Source organism: Pelobates fuscus, chromosome 11 (genome assembly GCF_036172605.1).
Source record: "Pelobates fuscus isolate aPelFus1 chromosome 11, aPelFus1.pri, whole genome shotgun sequence".
Classification (NCBI taxonomy): domain Eukaryota; kingdom Metazoa; phylum Chordata; class Amphibia; order Anura; family Pelobatidae; genus Pelobates; species Pelobates fuscus.
In genome coordinates, this window is record NC_086327.1 from 29,782,110 (window position 1) to 29,798,532 (window position 16,423).

The 16,423-nt window shown below is 40.2% G+C and overlaps 1 protein-coding gene across 2 annotated transcripts in view; it reads right to left on the reverse strand.

Moving 5' to 3' along the window:
- The window catches only part of PRR12 (proline rich 12), a 104,609-nt gene extending 89,724 nt beyond the window's left edge, over nt 1-14,885 (reverse strand). For both annotated transcript variants that reach the window (XM_063435775.1, XM_063435774.1), the window contains exon 1: nt 14,434-14,885. In XM_063435775.1, the coding sequence (XP_063291845.1) occupies nt 14,434-14,519 (86 nt within the window). In that variant the 5' untranslated portion in view covers nt 14,520-14,885. The remainder of the gene's footprint in view (nt 1-14,433) is intronic.
- Nucleotides 14,886-16,423: the final 1,538 nt, after the last annotated feature.

Here is a 16,423-nt window from a genome sequence, read left to right on the forward strand (position 1 = left end):
GTGTGTCTGTCAGTGAGTATGTGTGTGTCTGTCAGTGAATATGTGTGTGTGTGTCAGCGGGAGGATCAGATTTGGCACAGGGTGCTAGAGGGGGGTGCTGTGGTTTAGTAGAGGGGGAGGCTGGTATTTAGTAGAGGGGGGTGCTGTGGTTTAGTAGAGGGGGATGCTGGGGGGGGGGGGGTTATACTGCACTTTTAAAAATAAACCTACGTTTCTATGAAAATTTACGGTATTTTTTTTTTGCGGCCCACATAAACTTAAACCTTGTTTATGTGGCTCTATCCAGACTTTGAGTTTGACATGCTAGATGTAGATCTTTTGGTGCTTCAAGTGTTCCTAAACACATTAGGTCTATTTCTCACACCACACAGGGCGCGATGCTTCCTGACGTAATGGAACATAAGTTCTCCTCAGGGTTGCCAGATCAGCAGCTGATTTAGAGTAGGCCATAATAATGCACTTCAGAACTTAAAACGTAAATAATGCAGTGCTGTACAAGGCATTTTTCATAAGCTTTCCGAAAACCAAATAAATGATCTGGCAACAGCAGCCCCACAACAATCAATGAGGATTGATTGGAACATACATTTATTTTTATTTTTAAATGATATATGTGCTGGTTCTTACATTAGAAGGAACACTATCTGTGGAACTAAAAATAGAGCTCGTTATCGATTGTCAAACTGTCAGAGTTATTCAAAGTGAATTTCATATCTAAGGCCAAACTGGCTGACCAACCTGGAACCATAGCCGATTTAGAGAATCTTTACAATTCGGCTATTTTGACCTGAACTTTGAAAAGAAATGAGCCAGCATTTTCAGTTGCGGCTAATTTGGCCTAAAATTTAAAAGGACACTGTAGGCACCCAGACCAATTCAGCTAATTGAAGTAGTCTGGGTGCTGTGACCTTTTTGCACCTAGTAACTCCAATGTTTACACTGCAGCTCTAAGTCTGCCCTCTGTGGCTGTCTGACTGACATCGGCGCTGGATTCAGGTAAGTGGCTGAAGGGGTTTTAACCCTTTCAGCCCCGCGGGAGGGGGTTGGGGGGGACGTATTAACCCTATAGTGCCAGGAAAACTACTTTGTTTTCCTGGCACTATAGGATCCCTTTAAATTTCACTTTAAATTCCTAACAATTCCCACTTTAGTAAACTAGCCTATACATGTTTTATAGGAAATTCACTTCCAAACCAAATTGTAAAAACGCAAATGACTTAATAATGCTTCTGAACAGTACATTAAAAATGGTTCCCACAAAGCATGTATACTCTACATCAGGGGGTGCCCAAAATGTAGATCTCCAGATATTGTAAAACTACAACTACCATGATGCTTTGTATGCCTTTAGAAAGACAAAGCATTGTGGATGCTGTAGTTTTAAAACATCTGGGGATTTTCCATTTTGGCATCCCTGCAAAAAAGCAACAATCAAAGAGATCCCAAAGGAACTGCCTTGAAGTATATGAATTCTACATACTGCATAATGTTCTGTGCTGGAGAGTTGGATATCCAGTATGAACCAGCTTGGAGGAAAGACGAGACAGGGGGGATTGATAGAAAGATTTAAATACATAAAAGTGATGGAACACAGTAAAGGAGGAGACTATATTTAAAAAAAGAAAAACTACCACAACAAGAGGACATAGTCTTAAATTAGAGGAGCAAAGGTTTAAAAATAATATCCGGAAGGGTAGTGGGTGCATGGAGGGTAGTGGGTGCATGGAATAGCCTTCCAGCTGAAGTGCTAGAGGTTAACACAGTAAAGGAGTTTAATGCGTGGGATAGGCATAAGGCATCCCAGATATACAAAAAGGCCAGGGACTAATGAAAGTATTTAGAAAATTGGGCAGACTAAATGGGCCGAATGGTTTTTATCTGCCGTCACATTCTATGTTTCTATAACCATTTAATGGTAGGCATCCTTCTAGCTCAAGGTCATAAAATACAAAATGTTTGACAAGTTCCGTAGCCTGTGATTAGGAGGCACAGAATTCACCCCCATTTATTTTACCCCAACACGTCGTCCTTGTAGTGTTGAGCCATGTATGAAAAGCATGCCATCCAAGACTTGAAAATCATAGGATGCGGGAGGGAACGGACTTATTTGGAATTCAACATGAATTTCAGTTTTATGCCCCAGAACTTGAACTGATAAAATTCTCCAAGTCAAATATGTTCTGGTTATTTCGACCTAAAAGTTAAAATTCATGTTGAATTCCTAGGCAAGTCACAATAGTGTGAATAACCATGGCAGAGAAAAGGGCTTTAGTCACTAAATTGTGGCAAGTAGCCAACGGAACGGTGCAATTAAGTAAAAAAGAGTTGGGGGCGAATTGCTAACCGATTTTGTAAATCCACTATTTCATGGTCTAAATCTTGTAACTCAGTTATGAATTCCATGCTGAATAAACAAACCCATAAGAGCCTCAGAAATACTAAAAGGGTACACATGCTAGGATGTTCTGTCTTTATTGTGGGCTAAATGACTGATTCACGTACTCAGAGATGATGGTTTGTGGCCTGTGAAAGTCTGAAGTCTAGAGGGAAGATAAAAGCATTGCTTTGCAATGAGGTGGTACATATCCCTGGCGTTCAGAGGTAAGGTTTGCCGTATCAACATTTTAATAAGGGTGGACTATTCTTTAAGATCAGACTGGTCAATATACAGCCCTGAAATCTTTATTTTGAATAGGTAATTAGAAATTGAACGTCAGTAAAAGTGAGTATGACAAAATAGCTGCAGTTACAACAATCTAATACCATTCTGCTGAATGTGTAAGTGCTACAGAAAATAAAACACAAAGGTAAAGCACCTTGTAGGACAAAATAGACGAGATGGACAGTGTTTCATCAATTTTGGCCGAAACGTATAATTACCTTGACAAATCACAATTTAGTGAATAATCATGTGCATATTATGCATGGTACTATTGTCACGGTTACTAACTAAATTGTGGAGAATTAGCATGGGGAAATACACGATAATAGAGCAGGTTTGTTTATTTTTAAACATAGCTAGTTTGGTCTTAAATCTGTAATTTTCATTTTCCACAATTGTGTCACAGGTTAAATAGGAGTATGTATAATAAAGATTTATAAATGCATATACAATTTTACAATTGCAAAAAATTGGCATTTACTAAAATTACAAATATTTCCTAATTCCTAAAAAAAACTTCGATTAGCTACAGAACCCGACAAGGCAGTGACGATACATGCCTTTTCTGTTTAGCATGTACTTCCTTGTTAGTGCTGGATATTGTCCAATCAAATGCTGAGGATGAAATCTCTATGTCACGGGGCACCGGGAGCAAGATCTGCAACGTGACTACTTACCGGACAGACAGCCTCCTCTGTGGTCAAAGCTCCACATGGGGACCCGTGCGGCATCCCCCACGGAGCTCTGTTGTGTCTTCTTCCATGCATCCAAGCCCTTGGGGGCTCGTCCCAGACCTTCATTGGGAGCTTGCGATGCAGGCTATAGACATATGCAAATCGGGGGATGTTACCTCCCTATTTTTATAAGCCTCCAAACTCCTCCCCAATGGAGTGCCCCAATCCCCTATGTAAACACGGTCTCCCCAAAGCTCACTGCTCAGATGTTTTGTGACCTTCCAAAGTGCTGCAAGCCTTCTACTTATCATAGTGACTTTGTAAAAGGCCACAATGCCATCTCTCTCCTTTTGAGAGAACCTGAGAAATGGGCCCACCATCTTCTTTGTAATTAGAGCTCCCTTCAAATTATGGAGTTACTCTGTGAAGATCCCAATAACACTACTACTGCACGATCTACTACGCGATGCAGGCCCTTAAACAAGGAAGAAGACCAGCAAAGGAATACATCACAGACTTTCACCATGTTCCAGTCAATACTGCCTAGAATGATGGGGCACTAACCTACCAATTCTGACTTCGGTTATCTGAATCCCTGAAAGATGAACTAGCCTGTGTTGGGGTACCCGATACCATAGAATAACTCTTGCAGTTATCGATACAAATTGATAGACGTCTGCGTGAGCGAAGACTAGAACGTGCTGCCACCAATATTAATTACCACACTTCATCTACTGTTGGCCTTCCATCAACCTCCAATTCTACTCACACAGATGAACCAATACAACCAGGCCTTGTTAGAGAATGCCTTCCCACCATAGAAATCAATAGATCAAAATCCAACAGCCTGTGTCTCTATTGTGGAAAACCTAATCATATGGTGCATAAATGTCCTGAAAAACCAGCAACTAAGCAAAATAAATCCATCCTGGCTTCACTAATCACTACCTCACTCAAACACTTTGCTTATCTCTACCTTTCTCTTACAGTGGGAAGAACAGAAGATTGAACTGTCAGCCAAGGTGGTCTCTGGTGCTAGCAAATGTTTTATTGATATTATCTTAGCCATTTCCCTGTCCATAGCCATACGTAATAAAATTAAACCTATACACATTTAAATGGCGGGTGGTAGTCTTTTAAAATCTGGAACTGTTATCAAAGAGACACTTTAACAGTATCCTTTGGAAAAGAACATACTGAAATATTACATAACCTGGCTTCCTCCACTTTATTTCCTGTGGTTTAGCCTAGCTCCATCTTCATGACCCTGTAATCAGATGGGGGTCAGCCTCCGTGTCCTTTTCATTTGCCTGAACAATAAAGATTCTAAAGGCACTTTACTATCCTTGAAATCAATATGCAACACAACAAAGAAGTCATTTTACCAACAGTCTATGACTCATACAAGGACTTGTTTAATAAAAATAAAAAAAACAGAGGAACTTCCTCCCAGGCGTAGTTATGACTGTCCAACTAATTTACTCCCTGGTGCAGCTATTCCATTTGGAAGCATATACCCTTTGTCCAGGCCAGAACTTGAAGTCCTTAAGGCATATATATGAAGAATTACAAAAAAATGATTATACGTCCATCTACATCGTAGGCAAAAAAAGATGGCGTTCTACGCCACTGTGTAAATAATCATGAGCTTAATCAAATAACAATCACAAACAAATATCTGCTATCACTTATTTCAGAAATATTGGAGAAAATGAAAGATGCTTCTATTTACACAAAACTGGACCTGAAAGGAGTGTACAACCTTGTATGGAATCGGGAAGGCGGCAAGTGGAAGACTGCCTTCCACACAAGATATGGGAACTTCAAATACTTTGTAATGCCCTATGGGTTATGCAACGCACCTGCTATGTTCCAACATCTGGTAAACGACATCTTCAGAGATCTACACATTGTAGTGTAGCTGATATTCTAATCTTATCCTCATCAATCAAGGAACATGAACAACATATAAAGACAGTACTGGAATGCCGGAGAAAATATCATCTGTATGTTAAATTGGAAAAATGTGTATTTAACGTGTAGAGTTCCTGGGTTTCATCTTAACAGCAGGCTGAGTAGAGATGGACACTAGCAAGGTTTAAGCTATTGTCTCTTGGCCTACTTCCAAAAACAAAAATGATGTGCAATTTGTTGGATTTGCTAATTTCTAGAGAAAATTTATATGCAACTTCTCCATCCAAATATCTCCCCTTACTGCTCTCACCAGAAAGAATGACAAATTCAACTGAAATCAAAAGACACAGGAAGACTTTAATGTTTTAAAGCAAATTTTCCTTTCTGCTCTTATGACTTCCTGATCTCCAAAAAACATGTGGAAGTTGATGCTTAGGAAGAAGTATCTTTTCAGAGGGGAAACAACGATCAATTACACTCTGTGGCCTTTTACTCGAAATACTTTCGTCAGCAGAGGTCAACTACGACATCAGGGACAAAGAACTGCTCGCCATAAAACGTGCTTTTCGGGAGTGGTGACATCTACTGGAAGGTGCATTACATCCAATTGCTATTTATACTGATCAAGAGTACTTACATATTGCCAAACGACTACACCTTTGACAAGCTCGATGGGCCTTCTTCTTCAAATGTTTTCATTTCCATGTAACCTATCGGCATGGGTCTAAAAGTAGTAAAGCAGATGCTTTGTGACGCATCCCTTCTCGAATAGAAAGAGTCTACCAACTGCCCAACAAATAGCTGCCCTATTTTACCAGAAGATATTTTGTCTTCACTGAATTACCGAGCCATAACCTCTGATAGAGGAGCACAATTCACCTTGTGGTTTTTTTTAGAGTTTTTGCCATATTCTACATATCTAAGTTAACTTAACTTCCTTCTGCGTTCCGCCCAAAGACCAATGGGCAAACTGACCAAATGAATCTGGTACTAGAACAATACATCAGATGTTACACAACATATCTACAAGAAGACTGGTCAGAGTTACTCCATGCAGCTGAAATTGCAATCAACTCACGGAAAAATTAATTTGCACAAGAAACTAATTTTTTCCCTCATTTATGGGTATCACCCCTCATGTTAACCAGGACTGATTACCTACGACAGTCCTGCCCCTGATCTTCAGAACCATATAAACCATGTACAACAAGGATTTTTCAAAGACTAACAGATCCAAAGCACATATAAAAGAAAAGCCGATTATCAAAGAATAAATGCTCCAACATTTCAGATAGGTGAGAAGGTCTGGCTTTTGACTAAACATTTACGTCCGTTCTATCCACGCAAGAAACTCGGTCCCTTATATATTGGTCTATTCCCTATCATTTCCATCATAAACCGGTTGCAGTTAAATTACAATTACCTTCATAATACCAAATACATCCTGTATTTCTGGTTTCTTTACTAAACCCATGATTACCAGACCCTTTTCACAAAACAAAATCACCCCCTTCACCTATCACTATTGATGGTCAAGATGAAATGAAGTTCAGAAGATCCTAGACTCTAGAATAAGAAGAGGTTAGACTGGAATATTGTATACATTGAAAGGGATATGGTCCGGCGGAATGCTCATGGGAACCTGCTGCTAACATCCATGCTCCTGTTTTAGTAAGAGCTTTCCATAGATCTCACTCCAACAGACCAGTCCCTAGGCACCTACGGAGTCTGAGCCTTAGAGGGGAAACTATGTCATTGTGCCCTGTGAGTAAGGGGCACGCCTCACTAGCTGATGCTCCATGTGGAGACCTTTGCGGCGTCATGCACGGCATTCCCCATGACGCCCTGCTTGGTCCTCTCCTGTTAGTCGGAGCCCTCTGGGGCTCACACTAGACATCGGGGGGAGTAGTGGGTGAACAGGAGTAGCAGTGATTGGGGCTTGGAGTCCAGCATGGTACCATTGCCCAGAAAGAGGGCGTAGATGTAAGCAGATCAATGGAGGCTACCTCACTAATTATATGGGCCTAAAAATTCCTCCTTATTAAAATATCACCCCTCCCATTTCTACATTTAAACCCTGTCTACCCAAGGCTCACTGCTCAGAGGTTTTGTGAGCTCCGAAACGGCTGCAAGTATTTATTGCAAGTTTGCTCATTCTATGTATTGGCCTTTATTCTGTTTCCGGATTCTGAATCTATGCTGTTTGGGCAGACCTTCTCCTTGCCTGACCTTGTCTTTTGATTTCCCTTACCTGTTTTGATGTATCTGAAGTTTAGAGGCAAACCTCTAAGATTCTCATAGGGTGGTTTTATTGAGATTTAGGGCAACATATAAAATAATCTATGCTTTAGGGGTACATTAGTAAAGTGTCATTTGTAAGTATTAGTTTTGACGAGTTTATTGAAATTGTGACTTGCTATAAAAAGCTAAGATGGACTTAGTTCCTAGAAGTGTCAGCCAACCCCTGTATGAGGTTAATTGGTGTTATTATATTTCACTAAATCCATTTACCAAGTGTTTGCCCCACTAACTGATTATATCAGATATATATTTCAACATCCACCAGCCTCTGCAAAAATCGCACTGAGCATGAATGGAGTTGCAGTCCACTAAAGGCAAGCAACTCTTTGCCCTCGATATGTTGGAATATAGATTGCTAACTGAGTGGCTTGTGTTCTCCTCACTGACCTCTGTATCTAGGAATGGCAAAGGTCCAAACTAGAATAGATTCAAATTTTTTTCTTTGTCAGGGAGGTGGTTCTAAATAGCCTAAGAACTGGGCAACAGGAGCCTTGACACGTATAGGGTTATTCACTAAAGAGAGCATTCAAAGTGAATTTCAATTTCAAGGTGAAATAGGCGAACTGGACACATTCTCTAAGACAGCTATGCTTTCAGTTTGGCTACTGTGGCTTTAAATGTGAAATTAACTTTGAATTCTCAATTTAATGGATAGCCCTGTGTGTGTGTGTAATTCCACCCACCACCTTGGGTAGCCTTTCCAAGGCATCTTGGGAAAGCATGATGTGTGTGCTGACACCATAGGCTAAAGTATCAAAAACTGATATTCCCAACCAGGAAGAGAGTATTCCAGCAGTTTGATTGACAGCCCAGGGTGGAGGCCCTACACACACACAAGAACAAAAGGCAATTATCTCCGGAATTAAATGTTTTTCTTTTCTCAGTAGAAAGGCTGCAAGGACCAGTTTGCGGAGATGAAGTGGTTGTTGTGCTTAGCGCAACCCCATAAGTAGCTACATTTATCAAGTGATATATCTTGCTTTTTTGAAGAACACCTAAGGGGGAAAAGTTACTTCAAGCAAGAAACCTACTATTTGAACCCTTGGCTTGTAGCAACAGATTATATTTTGATGATTTAATGCTTCAAGCTACACCTACAAAAAACACGCATTGTAACTACCACAAAACTCTGACAGCATCTTCCTTTCTTTTCTTACATAACCACATATACACTTGTGTTTTTGTATCTCTAAAGCTGTTACCCACAAGACTGCTCCCCTTCAAGACCTTTTTTCCCCCTTTCGTATTCATCCTCTTTTTATTTTATCCAAACATTAAAAAAAATAAAATTTAAGTACAATACACAAAATCAAGGGTGGACACCCGGTAGCTCTACAGCAGCTATGAAACTACATCTCCTGTGATGCTTGGCTAACAATGAGTAAAACAGTGTGAGAAATGTTTGCTAGCAAAGCATCATGAGGATATATTCCTGCAATAAATAATAAGTTATATGTTTTAATCACTAATAGGGTTATTTACTAAACACAGAATTTTAGCAAATTAAATTGGAATGTCAACACTTAGACCAAAAAGAGTGGAGCCAGCTCCTGTCCAAAACAGAGTGTATGTTACGTGCTTTATGCCTTTCTACAGCAACCATTACATTTTGTCATTACCTACAATATGGTCAGTAGTTGAATATAGACAATGGGGAGTAAATCTAAGAAACAGTCTGGATCCTTGCTCATGTCCCGCAATACAGAAGTGTTGTTCTATCAAACTCAAAGTCCTACTCCGCCTGATGTTGCCTACACCTCAGCCTTTTCAGAGGACTATATCCTGGAAGATGACTTACCAGCTTTAAGTACCTTATGGGGCAGCACATCTAACCCTCCAGTCCTGTGGGATAATGTCCGCACTACTAAAGCTGACATTAAAGTTCTGCTGAAAGATTTACAGGCCATGTTCCAAACTGATTTGGCAGTAGACAGAGAGGAGGTGGCCACTCTCAAAAGTCTTGGAGTCACAAATAGCAACGGATTCTGCAATACACACCTTGCAGAACAATTATGCAGCATTAACTACACGTGCAGGAACACTGGAAGATAGGGCTCGTGCTCATTATGTCTGGGGAGAGCCAGAGTGCATCCCCAATGAGGAGCTTTCACACAATCTCTGTTGCCTTTTCTTGGCACGGTTTTGCCATTAAATCAGGCTAAGTTGCTTTCGCTGGAGTGTTATTTTAGGATTCCCAAGACACTAAAGACACATAAGAGGCTTCCATGGACGTATTATCCATATTCCTGAAAGACCCAGGCATAGCAGTACTTATGGGTACCCCTAGGAGCTCTCCCACTTTATTATTTAAAGGGTCACAGCTTACCTTTTATAGATATTTTTTTTAGGCAAACAATAACTTGGTGACAGTCCCTCCAGTCGCTTACTACGGGAGAAGGAGATCTCCTACAAGGACTGTCGGTAAACCACAATGGTAAAACCTACTTTCTTTCTTCTAGAGTAGATGCTCCCACCTTTCTCAGTTATGTGGAACTCTCAACGGATTCCGTGCCGTCACTGGTGGAAAGTTGACATTGTACCCTTTGTTCCAAAAAAAAGCTTCCAACCTGCATTAAAAACTATCTCTATTTAGAACTTAGTTAGCCTGACTCTATAGGCTTTCATTCTGACTTGTTTATGCAGATTGTCATCCCCCTCCTCTTTTTCATGCATATGTTGTGTGTTACTTTTATAAGCGCTTTAATTTTTGTCTCTATTTTGGACATATTACACTGTGTGACTTCATTTTACTTCTTTGAGTCTAGCATAAGTTTAGGCCCCTATATATGCGGTCTACTTATATACCCAAATCTGGTGTCTCTTACTTTTGATGTGTTTTTCAAATTGTGTGGTTCCTATGGCTCTTTGATCTTTATTCATTGCATCCGTGCTGAAGTGCTTTCAAAAATAAAAAAATATATACATATATTTTTTTTTTAAAAGAGCTGGTTTGAAAAACAATTATCCAAGTCCGCTATTGTCACAGCTTTGTCAGGTTATCCAGAATTTTGCCAAAAAAGATTTAATTTGCTATAATGCTGAGCTTACTGAAAAACCATGTGACTATAACTACATGTATGCAAAAGCTCACACAATACATACTAGTTTAGTTTATGGTTTGTAAGTTCATTTCCTGGTCATACCACATGATGTAAAACTATTTTACGTCTTCAGTGAGGATTACTCTACATACTGAACATAAGAAGAAAAAAAAAAGTTACATATACTTAAAACATACTCATTTTGTAGGTGATGTTAATGGAAATTATATAAGTCATTGTTCTGTGCGTTAGACGTATGCGCGATTGAGGTTTTTGTAAGATATGGGGAACGCACTTACTGAGTAATGAGTGTCTGGAAACTAAAAAAACACATCTAAAATGAAGCTCAGAACACTGAATTAGAAATATTGGACCAGCGCAATTTGCATCCAAATGTAGGCCTAATTAATGGAAAAAAACAGTCAAGTAACAATAATACAAATAATACGAAATAAAAAAAACACCTTACACTTTAGGAGGGATGGTTAAAATGTATGCTGCCATGTTAAAAATAATTACAAAAAAATTGAATTCTGCTCTGTATAAATATGTGTGCGTTTGCAAGTATTAACCCCTTAAGGACCAAACTTCTGGAATAAAAGGGAATCATGACATGTCACACATGGCATGTGTCCTTAACCCCTTAAGGACACATGACGTGTGTGACACGTCATTATTATTATTATTATTATTATTGCCATTTATATAGCGCCAACAGATTCCGTAGCGCTTTACAATATTTTGAGAGGGGGGGATGTAACAATAAATAAGACAATTACAAGAAAACTTACAGGAATAATAGGTTGAAGAGGACCCTGCTCAAATGAGCTTACAGTCTATAGGAGGTGGGGTATTAGAAACATTAGGATAGGAAATATCAAGTAGGAGTGAAGCAGAGCTGGAGGAGAGAGCAAAGCACTATCCCATAGGGACAGGTATGTAAGGGAGAGATTACTCTGGGAGGCCATACGCTTTCCTGAAGAGATGGGATTTAAGGCCCTTCTTAAATGATTGAAGACTAGGGGAGAGTCTGATGGCAGTAGGCAAGTTATTCCATAGGAGAGGAGCCGCCCGTGAGAAGTCCTGCAAGCGTGAGTTGGCCGTACGGGTGCGAGCAGCGGTCAGGAGGTGGTCGCGGGCAGAGCGGAGGGTACGAGGAGGGGCATACCTCTGGATCAGTGAAGAGATATAAGAGGGGCTGGAATTGTTCAGTGCTTTAAATGTATGGGTTAGCACTTTGAATTGACTCCTATAGGATACAGGGAGCCAATGTAAGGACTGGCAGAGGGGCGAGGTGTGAGAGGACCGACTGATTCCTTTTTATTCCAGAAGTTTGGTCCTTAAGGGGTTAAGGGGTTAAACCACTACTGCCATAGCCAAGCCGATCAGTGGTCTATTTAAATTGCAGGTACTTATTGCTAAAAGATATTAATTAAAAAAAAATTGCAATTAAAAATTAATAAATAGATTTTAAAAAAAAATCCTAGCCTGGCATTATATATTTTACATATGCATCCCCTCTCCTTACCGGAGGGGGGCAGGGGGAATATTTGGTATTCATTAAATTTGGAACTGTGTACAGACGTGACAAGGGAATTGCAAATTTTTAGGTCAATGTAGTAGTCAAAGTAGAATATTTTATGTCTAGCTATTTTGTCCTCAAATTTGCAATTCGGTATATAATAAAATAAATTCCTTTGGTGTATAGCAATATGTGTGGAAGGATACAAGGCATAAAAACACATACTGCAATACTCCAATAAATTAATTATCCTGAAAATAGATTTTGGTTATCCTGGAAGGTTCACAAACACGCACGCCATTTCAAATCGTGACATAATGGCTCGGATAAGTCAACCAGCACGATATTTTATTTAATTCTGAAAGCTGTAAGGACCTTTAAAAATCACCCAGCATGCTTCGAATTGTTGCCTTGCCTAATCAAATCTCAACAACACAATTTAAATATAGGAAGAGACAGGCAGGAGCTACTTCCTTTCAGAAGCGAAGTGGTTTATCAGCCCAAAAAAAAAAAAAACTTTGAGTGGTTACTGAAATTTACAAATATGAGAAAGAAAAAAAAAAAAACAGCCTTCTTTCAATTAAATTAATCGTAGCTCTAGATTATCCACGGTAACGTAGATAATAAATCGAAAAGAAAGAGGGAAGACACTAATCCATGCAAAAATTCAGCTGACAGAAAAAAAATATTTCTACAGACAGAAAAAGAAATATAGTATTTTTTTGCAGTCTCCAAAAATAAATATATTCTGCAATATTAGACCAGAAGCCAGGTTGATTGGAAAAATGTTTTTGCACGAAGGGTAATTACGTTACAGAATCCTGGTGCAATCATTTAATAATTCTAAAATCTACATAATCACTCCACTAATAGTTGTACACAATCTGCATATTTTGTAGTTCAATGTACTGTTCCTTGATTGCTTTGCATTTAGATAAGGCCTCACTTTGCAAGAATAAGCCTTGCATCTAGATAAAGAGGAAGAGAGGGGAAATCTATGGTCAGTTAAAGAGACCTAAAACATTTCCTATTCACTAAGCATGTTTTGTAGAAATTCTAGCAGTAGGCATGTTGCAACTCTGTAGTATCTGCCTATTGTCACTGCAAAAAAAAAAAACAAAAGCCACACAGCTTCTAGATGCCAAGATCCCTCACTGCAATCTCCCTCCACTATTGACTTCCATCTTTTATTTTCCCTCTTGCAGATCAGCAACCAGGCAGTTTTAGCAATGGACAGGGAGGAGAGAGCCTGCTCTTTTTAGATCCCCTATCTTGATGGGCAAACCAGCAGCATGCAAACCCATAGCCATGCAATTAATATTTAAGTTATGAATAGTGGGGGGAGTCTGGCTAGTCTGGATCCACCTCCTCAACACCTGGCCTTTAGATTGAATATGCAAAAATAAACAAACCTGTGTCCTGCAAATCTCCCCACCCCTAGCCAGGCATTTTAAGACCCCCTATCACTGACAGACAAAACATTTATCATCCCCCCACACCCAGCATTGTTAATTCTGGAGATCCCCATACCATGCATTACACAATAATAATAAAAATAATAATAATAATAATAATAGCACGAATAATAATATTACATAGAAATTGCAACAACAAAAAAATAATCAAAATGCAAGTTTTAGGAGAGGCGTTAAATAACAATAGAAGGTTATTAGTAGCAACACCACTGTAAGAAAACACATTTAAATATCTCCTGCCCCCAACCCCATTTTTTCGCTTTCACAATTTTGCCCCCCACCCCCTTTCTTCCCCAGCAGCTAAAGAATAGCAAAATGGAAGGAAATCCCTTTTGCTTGCAACGTGCTCCCTGCTGCAGACTGCAGGCCTTAAGTAGACAGGGCTGGATTCATTCTTTTTTTTCCCCTCCCTCCCTCTTCTCTCTTTTGCAACCATCAAGGAATTTGATGCGGGAGGGCGCCTCTTGTTTGTGCTTGGATTGTCTGGAAGAGGGGGGGGTGGGGGGGTGGAGAGGTTACAGTCTACCTGAACCCCAATAAGGACCAGAGTAAAAGGGGGGGATAGGAAAATAAAAAGGGGGTGGGGGTGTATAAGAGCAGGAATTGAGCTTGCTGCTCCTCTCACCCCCCACCCCCTTCCCCTCTGTCCCTCTCTGGCAGACCCAGGGCCAAATCTGTGCAGTTTGCAATAAGCATGCAACCCATGCATTTCCCATCAGCCAACACAATACACAATATGCAGCCCTGAGCCATGCACCCAGCCCCCCATCACCCCCAATGCTGGCATGGATCTCTTTTTATTCCAATAAATGCCCACCTACAGACTCTCATCACGTCCACTTACCTTGCCTTTGCTGTTCTCTCGTAGCTCCATCCTGTGCCAGCACCCAAGGGATCTCCAAACCCAGCGCTTGGATAATTTCTATCCATTAATTACTTTGTTGCACTGTAGATCTTCTTTATTTTGTTGCAGTTTTTTGTTTGTTTTTTTCCAACCTCTACTGCAGGAGCTCTCTCCCTCTCCTTCCTTTCTGTGCTCTTCCCCCTTCTCTCTCCTCTGATCCAGCAGATATATAAAATCAAATAATCAGATTGTTCTGGTGGGGGGTTTCTCTCCCTTGCAGACCCCCCAGTGAGGAGCTGGTGAGCCCTCCTTTACAAGGCTCTGCTAGCAGCCTCTCTGTGTCTGGATCGCAAATGTATTTTGGTTTTTTTTCTCATGGTACAGCCATTTTTGCAGTCTCTCTATGTGTCTATTTCAGCTTCCCAGCATTCATTTCAGTGAACTGTACAAAGGGGGAGGGAGGGAGAGAGAGAGAGAAAGAGGCAGACAGAGAGGCTGAGACTCCCCTTATGCCATCACACACAGAGCCAGGGGGAAGGAGGTGGAGGAGGAGGAGGAGGGTGGGAGGGGGCTGAGACAGGCTAAAATTACACTACTTCACCACCACCACCAAATACATTCTCACTGGGAAACAGAGACAGACTAGAAACTACACAGAGACTGGGGAGAGGAGACATCCACCAGAGATTGCACATACTAGCTTAAAAAAAACACACACACAAAGATACAGTGTGAATTACTACAGACACAATACAAGGGATTTCTAGCATGATAATGTGTCATTAGGTTTGTTTGTGAGTGATCTTGGCAACAAATTATTACCAGTATTATCTTTATTTATTGTATTGTCATTATTTAAAATATATTTTGAGAAAATACAAGTACCAATTATGCTATTTTTCTTTTTTTATGGGGGATGTTTTTAAAAGAAGAAAATAATATAAAAACCCCAATTTTAAAAAAAAATTTAAATAAAAAATATATTATATATATATAAATAAATATATATATGTGTGTATATATATAATATTCCGTCATTCATATATTCTTTATTGAGCAAGGTTTGACTAATACCATGCGTCACACAAACCCCCTAATAACAGGTTAATACCAGGACATACATGTTCCGATCTGCCCGGGATTATAAAGAGTTACGCTTTAGGCAACAGCTTCCACCATTTTAATTCAGTCGTCTTCTATAATAATACTGCAGGAGTATAGTAGAGGAGACAGACAGCAAAATCCTGTCTCCCCAGTTCCTCTTCCAACATATCATTATGGGTAGAGGAGCTGAAATAACAGTGACAGATGACAATAGCTGACAATCTGCTGTCAGGTATTGTAACTCTCAGGTAGGCGAGGGTATGTATGTCCTAGTGCTGCCCTAATATTAAAGGGTCCCTGGGGTTGTATCTAAAAAGAGCTTGAAAAAACTGCAGATGTTATGCCCACGGCCTTTGCAAGCCCTCCCCTTATTTCCCTAGCTCATGGAGAAGCCTCTGATTCTCAGACATCACAGTGCGTGGTGATTGAGGAGAGCCAGATGAGGAGGCCAGAAGCGAGACAGACGAACTGTAGCAGCCGGTGACTCAGGGACCAAAGGTATACTGAGCATCAGGTATATTGAGCCCTCGCAGGTTCACTATGACTGGAGGAGTCAGTGTCAGGCGCACTCTACCACTGCTGATTGACAGCCAGGGAGATGTTACTTTATTGTTTTATAAAAGTGTGTATTTCTCAAGGAAAACTGAAGTGCTTTATGGCTGTCTAGTGGTCCTTTAAGGAATCATTAAAACATACCACCATCATTGGCATCCCAAAAAAACAAGACATTAGTGGGAGTGGAGTGGTAAAATGGTGAAGGCCACTGACATGAATTGTGTCACTGGTACAGCACAAAGGGGGCAGATCTGCCCAGTAAGGGGACAGGTCCACCCACAGACTATGCAGGTCCGCCTGATAGAGAGTGCTGTTTCAGAATTCTGTGCGT